General features: G+C 40.9%; 1 protein-coding gene across 1 annotated transcript; it reads right to left on the minus strand.

Annotated features, from left to right (window-relative positions):
• Positions 1 to 7,072: 7,072 nt before the first annotated feature.
• LOC140116849 (olfactory receptor 6B1-like) lies at positions 7,073 to 8,026 on the minus strand. Its single transcript, XM_072133314.1, has one exon. The coding sequence runs from the start codon at positions 8,009 to 8,011 to the stop codon at positions 7,073 to 7,075; it is 939 nt and encodes a 312-aa protein (XP_071989415.1). The 5' UTR covers positions 8,012 to 8,026.
• Between the last annotated feature and the right edge of the window lie 1,109 nt (positions 8,027 to 9,135).

A 9,135-nucleotide genomic window follows, 5' to 3' on the forward strand; every position in this document is an offset into this window, starting at 1 on the left:
TACTAAGCTGGGGGATGTATATGGGATACAGTATATTAATAAGCTGGGGGATGTATATGGTATACACTATATTACTAAGCTGGGGGGATGTATATGGGATACAGTATATTACTAAGCTGGGGGGATGTATATGGGATACAGTATATTACTAAGCTGGGGGATGTATATGGGATACAGTATATTACTAAGCTGGGGGGATGTATATGGGATACAGTATATTAATAAGCTGGGGGATGTATATGGTATACACTATATTACTAAGCTGGGGGGCTGTATATGGGATACAGTATATTACTAAGCTGGGGGGATGTATATGGGATACAGTATATTACTAAGCTGGGGGATGTATATGGGATACAGTATATTACTAAGCTGGGGGGATGTATATGGGATACAGTATATTACTAAGCTGGGGGATGTATATGGTATACACTATATTACTAAGCTGGGGGGATGTATATGGTATACAGTATATTACTAAGCGCAAGAGGTCCTACCTAAATCCACCTTGTTCTATTAATATATGTTGTTCTCATTTCATTGCACTGGTGTCACCCTGCTAGTTGACTTGCTCGTTTACCTAGAGCCCACACCCGGAGAACTTATATGGGTGATGACCCCCTAGACCCTATTCACTGTTCACATTGCACGCCGATATGTTAGTGGAAGTTGTCAGTCTTTTCCCCCGTATGTTGCCTCATAATTTGTACCTATGCTGGGGTGTCGGTAAAGGCTCATTGTTTCTATCTTTACACATCCCCAGTATATTAAGGGATCTCGGACTACACTAGTTGTCAACCCAACACCCTTTTAGTTACTGCTGTAAGTTTTGCTACAGGTCCTTCCTATAGATGTCAGTGGTTCCTATTTTTCTTTGTACTTATCTTTATATTTTTCTTTTCCTTTACTCCCTCTCCTTCCACTCCTCCTTTATCACCCTTTCTTCCCCTAATCCTAACCCTTAGACCCAATCCCCCCTGGAAGCGGCCGGAGGGCTTAGATCTTATGCTTAATGTGTATGCTCCAAACCAAAATCCGGTCCCCTTTCTCATCCAACTCATAGATGAAGTCACTCCCTTAATTAAGCAAACTCATTTGCTATGAGGCGTCTTCAACCTGACTCTTGACTCTCAATACCACGGGAAGATCTGGTATACCTTACTATGCCCTAAGGAACTTCAAACGCTCCCTTTTGCACTTCCAATTATGCGATGTCTGGAGAATGCAAAGACTACAGTTTTTTATGCACCACTCATGGCATTTACAGTAGATTCTTGTCCTTCAGTGGCTGGCCGCCTCCTGCATTGGGAACATAATTCTTTCTGATCATGCCCTAGTCTACTATTCCCTTAAACTCCCATTGCTGAACAAAAAGGAATGGACAATGAATCTCTGCTCTTCAACCATGTCTGTACCTCTGAGATCTCTCAGACTGTTGCCCGATTTTCTTTAGACCATGAGGGAGACCCTGCTTTTGTGCTAGTGCAGTGGGAGACCCTTAAATGCTCTATTAGGGTCTATTAGGGTTTCTCATTAAACATGGCGCTCACCTCCAGCGAGAAAAAGCACATACTTTGCATAAAGCACTTTAACTTGACTCTCCAACCTGGAACTGAAACACAAACAGGCTCTCTACCCAATTCTGTGTGATCTGCAAGCTGCTACACTGGAAGTCAAGTGTTTGTTTGAATAGGCCATCCGTGCCCCCCAGATCCATCCTCCCCTCCACTCCCTCCCGTTACCTTTCACTACCCCTCTGAAAGACTCTATTGCCAACTTAGAGGAACCATTTACCCCTGTGGAAATTGCTTATGGGTTTAAAATTTGCCCGGGGGTAAAAGTCCAGGTCCAGGTAGGTTTACTGGTAAATTTTTCAAACACTTCTTGCAGGAACTTAGCCCAATTCTGGTACAGGCCTACAACGCTGTCTCCTGTGATGTCCCCTTCCCCTCGCAGTCAACAACAGCCCATGTTGCGGTCATCCCTAAGCCCAGCAAGGATCGTATCCCCAATTCTGTTCTAGCTACCATCCCATCTTCTAACTTAAAAATATTAGCAATACTTCTTACCAACAGGTTGATCCTCATCTTACCGATCCTTATCCACAAAGAATCCACAAGAAGTGGGGTTTGTGCTGGGCAGTGAGGTCCATTACAATACCCTTAAGACTCATGTCCAGATGCACAAGACAACCGAGGTGATCGATCCTCACCTTAGACAACGAAAAGTCCTTTGATAGGGTCTCATGGCCTTTCCAGACTCTAACCAACATTGGTTTAGGCCCAAACTTCATGACAAAAATTCTCTCTCTTTACAGTAATACCACCGCCAGACTCAAAAATAATGGTAGCCCCTCAACCTCATTCCCCATCCATAATGGCATCTGGCAGGGCTGCCCCCTGTCACCACTACCTGCTGGTAGTGGACCACCTATTGGCGACCATACACAGTAACCCAAATGTCAGAGGCATACAGGTTGCTGGAACAGAGTACAAATGTTCTACTTTCGTGGATGATCTATTGGTCTATATCACAGAAGCTCACTCTTCCCTCCATGCCGGAGCTAGAAAAGTTTGGCCGTTGGTCTGACTTTAAGGTCAATATGACAAAATCTGAAGCCCTCAATGTGTCGCTCCCAGCCATTGATGTTCTTCCATTCCCCTGTCTTTTACCACGGCCCACACTTTGCACATTCTGCAGGGAGTGGCACACGGTATCTCCCTGATTGACTTGAAATGCCCCCTGCTTTTAATAATGGAGAATCCTGCATTCCCACCCAGAAGAACTAGTGGCCCTTTTTTCGCTCAGCGGGCTACGCTATTTAACCCCTACAGCTTGTAATTCCTAATGAAACACCCAAATGTACACATCTCCTACAGACAGCATTTCTGTCACTCCATTAAAGGGGTTGTCCGAGCCACACCCACCCGTCCCTATTCACAGCATTGTATATGCAAAACAGATGGGTGTCGTGTCCGACTGGTTGCTGAATGCAGCACTGCTTCCGCAGCTATGTTTGTTTACATGGGGCACAGATCGGAATGACAGCAGTGCGGGAAACCAGCGCGGGACACCCGGAGGGCACCAGGAGGTAAGTACATGTTTATTTCTTTAAGCAGCCCCTTCCCGGGCACCTTTGGCTATATAGGATAGCTATAGGATCTTATTGAGGTGGTATCCCAAGGTCTCTGTATGAATATTACTGCCCCGTACAAGCTTGGATTTCTTTAATAAAAATATTTTTCTAAAAAGGGGGCCTGAAACTGACCCATGTGGCCCTCCACTGGTAACTACAACCTTAACTGAGAATGTGTCATTAATGACGACGCTTTGCTTACCCTAATGCTTATCCAAATACACAAATTTTCCCCTAGACCCACCACACTCACTTTATGTACCAACCTTTTATGCAGCACTGTATCAAATGCCCAGAAAAGCCCAGATACACAACATTAAGGGGCAGATTTACTTACTCGGTCCATTCGCGATCCAGTGGTGCATTCTCTGCGGTGGATTCGGGTCCGGCCAGGATTCACTAAGGTAGTTCCTCCGACGTCCACCAGGTGGCGCTGCTGTGCTAAAGTCCGCCGAGGCCCGCTTTTTTTTTTTTTAAATGCGGCTGTTTTTCCGAATCCGTCGAGTTTTCATTCGGCCACGCCCCCTGATTTCCGTCACTTGCATTCCAGCACCGATGCACCACAATCCGATCGTGTGCGCCAAAATACCAGGGCAATACAGGGAAAATCGGCGCAAATCGGAAATATTCGGGTACCACGTTGGGAAAACGCTAATCGGGCCCTTAGTAAATGACCCCCTATGTGTTGTCTGTGATTTGTTTTTAAAAAGTCACACATTTTGCACAAAAGAAGTCAGAAAGCAGTTGTTCTGTTTCTTTCAGCCAAGTTCACCAGCAGAGACCAGGTGAGCTTTTGAGCTATGCACTACGAGTTGGAAACTGTGTGAAAATGTGAGACTTTTTTCACATTAAAATATCCCCTATTGTTCTCTTTCTTTTTTGGTGTGCTTTATAATAATTGAAATAAGGTTGGGCTAGAGCTAGTTTATGAATCAAAACAGGAGTGGTGCCAGCTCTTTTACACAAATTGAACAGGACGTGTGTTGTAGACAGTGTTCCCCATTCCGTGTGTCACCATTTTTGAAAAAACTTTATTCATGGCAAGAATTTCACCTTAGTAACTGATCAAATTACATTTCATCTGAATTGATTGGCTCCTCTCTAATGTTGAAAACAGATAAAAAAGACTCTTTTGTACATCATCATGCTTGTATATAATCCTCTTCTATATATACTTGATCAACAGATATAACCTTTCCCATCTCAGACTTTATTACAATTTCAATGATGATACTCCATCAGCTAAAATTGGAAATATATATATACGTATCAATACACACAAAAAATAAAGCAGTATTTTATAAATGAGACTGGTTGTAGGCTCTTTCCTATCCTATTATATATACATGATTCTATAATAGATTAACCCCTTAATGACCTGCTATCCAATAGTATGTCATTGTGTTGTTAAGCGGGTATCCAGAGGGCTCACAGACTAAATACTTCCCTTGCATTGGAGTGTTTGCTGCATTAAACTAATAAAAGCAAAAGCTATCCACCTCATTTAAATTCCTGGTTACATCAGGAATGGGCTGGATCGTTGCCGCCAATGTCGTCACCGTATGGTGCTGGTCCATTGCCATGACAGCCAGGAGTCTCTGTTAAACTCCCAGCACTGCCATTGTACAAAATCTGTAATCTGACACATGCAGATCAGCAGTAAAAAGCCCATATACTGCAAAACAGTTGTATATACAGTATTATGAGCATTCAGACCCCCTAAACATAAACATACTAGTTATCCCCTTATCACAATGGGGCTTATTTACTAACTGTCACTTTTAGTAATTTTCAAGATTTGTGTCACTGTGACAGCTATTTAGAAGGGGATTGTGTCGGGCGATTGGATTCGGACTGACTGCGGGATCTAACTTTAAAATTGTGCCGCAAGACATGCACTTACATACACCGGGAACAAGAAGGTGAACTCCAGTGGACCTGAGCGGGGGAGCAACAGATTCAGGAAACCGGGCACACAATCTTTGTGAATCGCACTGTAGTGCGTGATCGTCGGACATTCTGTATTTCGGGAACTCCTGTAGCCGGGTAAGTAAATGTATCACTATCTGGGAACAATTATTCCTGTGTTAAACCCTGTAACAGAAAATAGTGCCCAAATGTCTGAATCACCAGTTTTGGGAAAAAAATTTAATTGCCACAACTTTAGCTGAAAAACATAGTGATAAGTGCCTATTTGAAATTTTAGATTTAAAAAGTTGTTAGATCAAAGTTCTAGGTCATCAATTCATGTATCATGTTGTGGAAATGTTATTTTTAAGAGAAAGGAATTGACCTGAACATGGGATTTTAAGATCAATAGGAAGTTACGCCTCTGATGTGGCATCCCTAATATACTGAACAATGCTAAAGGGAATATCTGTATAGGAACGATTCTACAAGAATCTTTATAGTTGTACTTTATTGTTAAATGGTTTCTAGACAAAAACAAAATAAAATTAATTTAAAGGGAACCTGTCACCAGGGACCTCATTTTCACTAAAGACAGATTGCAGAAGCTTATTATACCTGCAGTGCAAATATGCCTTTTATAAGCATTTGCATTACAATGTAACTGTGTGTTGTAACTTACTTTGCACCCTGACAAAATCCTGGGGTAGTCAAAGGGGCTGTACTTTGGTTTGGATGCATTTCAAAAAACAACATGTGACTTGTCTGTGTTACTCACTCCTCAGATCTTAGCCCCCACTTTTGTGCTCCTGTACAGATCCCCCTCCTGCTCCTTCTCAGAGGTCAGAGCCTGGCGATCTGACATCATTGTGGAAGGGAGGAGCTGTACAGGAGCACAAAGATGGAGGCAGCCTGCAGCTCAGACGAGTCACATGTTGTTTTTTGAAATGCATCCAAACCAAACTCCAGCCTCTGTGACTACCCCAGGATTTTGTCAGGATGCAAGGTAAGTTATAACACACAATTATATTGTAATTCAAATGCTTAGAAAAGGCAGAAAGGCAGATGTGCACTGCAGGTGTCATGGGCTTTTACAATCTGTCTTTAGTGAAAATAAGGTCCTTGGTGACAGGTTCCATTTAAGCATCATCTACTGTTTTACTCAAGATTATTCTTTGCTCTAGATAGAATTAAATGAATTACTCAGAAATAGAAAACATGATTCTCTCCATAATAGTACTATACCTGTTCTGTAGGTTACATCTGGTAATAAAGTTCTGCTCTACAGAAATAAATGAGGCTGAACTTCAATAGCAAACAAAACCATGCGGACAAGTGCAGAACTGGGAGATATTCAACCATGTTTTTTCTAATCTGCTCTAACTACTTGATCTATTTGACCTCCAACGATTGTTAATAGACAATAGATACAATTACATCATGCCTTCTGTGCCAGCTTTGCAAAATACAAGCCATGAAATAGATGCAATTCCAGACATGACTTTTGCAACCTGTAGGCTGGGGAACAGCACAGACCAGAGCAGGTATGCCCCGGGCAGCCAAATTTACTATGACCAAAATCCGGGGCAGTTTATAGCGGCTGAAACTGCACCAGTATTGCTAAGAGATGTGGACTAGTGTTGAGCAGACCCAAACCCCAAAGTTCAGATTTGTACCAAACTTGTGTTAACTCTTGTTAACTCGTGTTAACTCTTTAAAAGCCACTGGGAAAGTTGCAAGAGGGCCTTTAAATCGCAGTGGGTGTGCGCACCAGCACGTAACCGTTGTCGGAACAGGGCACGCAGTTGTTACTGGTTGGGGTACCCAAACCGAACTGAATTTTAATTTGGTTTCAAGCCATACTCGGTCACTAGTAGGGACTGATTAGTAAGTGTCATGCCATTTGCTCCGATAATTTAGATTAATGTTTCATAGAAAACCTCTGTGTGCCTCTGCAAGGCTTTGTGTCCTTCTGTGGATATTCTGTTAATGTCTCATACAATGCAGCAGTGCAACTCACTGATATGCTTATGGGTCAGTATTTTTTAGAAATAACACTTTGCTTAAAATTTGCTGAACTTCCTTATTCCTTAAACAGTATATCATTGGGTTGAGCAATGGTGTTATTACTGTATAGATGACAGACACCAGTTTATTGGAATCTACAGCACTGGCTCGACTTGGCCTAGCATACATAAAGAGAGTGGCTGCATAGAAAATGACAACCACAACTAAATGAGATGTACACGTTGAAAAAGCTTTTCGTCTCCCACTTGAGGTTGGAATAGAAAGAACAGTGTTCAGAATGCAGCTGTAAGATACAAATGTTAGCAGCAATGGTACCAGAAGTATTAATAATGCAAGTGAAAAGTCAACAAGTTCTGCTAACTTCATGCCTGTACAGGCAAGATTGAGTATAGGTGAAATATCACAATAGAAATGATTTATAACATTTGAAAGACAAAAAGTGACACGGGAAATGTAATAAACTTTAACTAGTGATATAAGAAAGCCAATGAACCATGACCCTAATGCTAGCAGGAGACAGAAGTTCCAGTTCATGATGGTAACATAATGCAAGGGATTGCAGATGGCTACATAACGATCAAAAGCCATAACAGTCAGTAAAACGCACTCAGTGCACACCAAAGCAATAAAAAAGTATAACTGTAACATACAAGAAACAAGCGAAATTTCTCGATTTTCCATTGCAAATATGGAAAGTAGTTTGGGAACAGTGACGCTTACATACCAAGTTTCAAGGAAGGAAAGGTGCCCTAGGAAAAAGTACATTGGCTTATGCAACTTGGAATTTTTCCAGATTAAAACTATGATGAGCAGGTTTTCCACAATTGTTAAAAGATAAATTAAAAAGAAAATTAGGAAAAGCAAAATTTGAACTGGACGAGAAGTGGGAAATCCTAACAGGATAAAGGTACGGATACTTTTATTTGAGTTTTCTTCCATTTTCAAGGAAACGTCTGTCAAAAAATAGGAACAGTTTGATCAGTGTTGTACATATTTATGATCTGGGTACTTTATCATAATTCTTAGCCAGTTTCTTACTTTTAACCTGATTTGCTGGTCCAGAAACTACAATAGGCAAATTAGTTGTTCTAGAAACCTCAAGCAAGGGTTTAACCTGACAAATCCTTATGGCCATGAAGTGGCAAAATGATTTTCATTTCTATAGTCAAAATTTGGCGAGTACAGGCAGTCCCCGGGTTATGTACAAGATAGGTTCTTTAGGTTTATTCTTAAATTGAAATTGTTTGTAAACCAGAACTGCATATTTAACAATTGCAGCTCCAGAAAAAAAATCTTTTTTGTCTCAATGACAATTGGATTTTCACTTTTTTTTTTTGCTGCCATGGAAACAAGAATTATCAGTAAAACTTCATGACAGACACCTTACAGCTGATCATTGCAGCCTGGGATTAAAGTAAAACATCCAAAGAGCTTTACCAGAGGTCACAGTGGGAAGAGAGGTCTGTCTGTAACTAGGGGTCATCTGTAAGTTAGGTGTCCTTAAGTCGGTGACCGCCTTTATAACAGTTTTTTGTTTTCTTGCCTATTAGTTATCCTTGTACTTTTTTATATGTAATTAAAACACATACTCAGACTGTAATACTGTACATTAGAAAATAAATAAAACATCCCAAAAAGTGTAAGACATAGGATTAACACAGATGTTTATAGCACGGATACAGGCTAAATTAATTATCTAGCTGTAACATGTCATTGAGACATTCCAAAGAAAGCATGAAAATACTTTAGCCAGTGGTTTATTTCATCAAGTAAAAATTGTATAGTTCTATTGAATTTAATTGATCTCTGTCACTACAGTTTAAAAGGTAATTATATCTGCAAACAGGTCAAAGGTTCATGTAACTCAATCTATCAATTTTTGGGGTTTCATCTTATGGGTACTGATTTGATCTCTTGAAATGTCACATGATGTCTTGAAATCTTGATGACACCGAATGTCCAATGTCCGTGTAAAAAAAGCATCTTCAGCCTACCTTTTTATGTGTGGCAGCAACAATAATATAAAATGTATGTTGCTACATTTTGAAAAATAAACACTTTTG

Source organism: Engystomops pustulosus, chromosome 1, assembly GCF_040894005.1.
Source record: "Engystomops pustulosus chromosome 1, aEngPut4.maternal, whole genome shotgun sequence".
NCBI classification, from domain to species: Eukaryota; Metazoa; Chordata; class Amphibia; order Anura; family Leptodactylidae; genus Engystomops; species Engystomops pustulosus.

Bases quoted from the DNA above. Each gene is read 5' to 3' on its own strand.
- LOC140116849 (XM_072133314.1), bottom strand. From the start codon at position 8,011: ATGGAAGAAAACTCAAATAAAAGTATCCGTACCTTTATCCTGTTAGGA.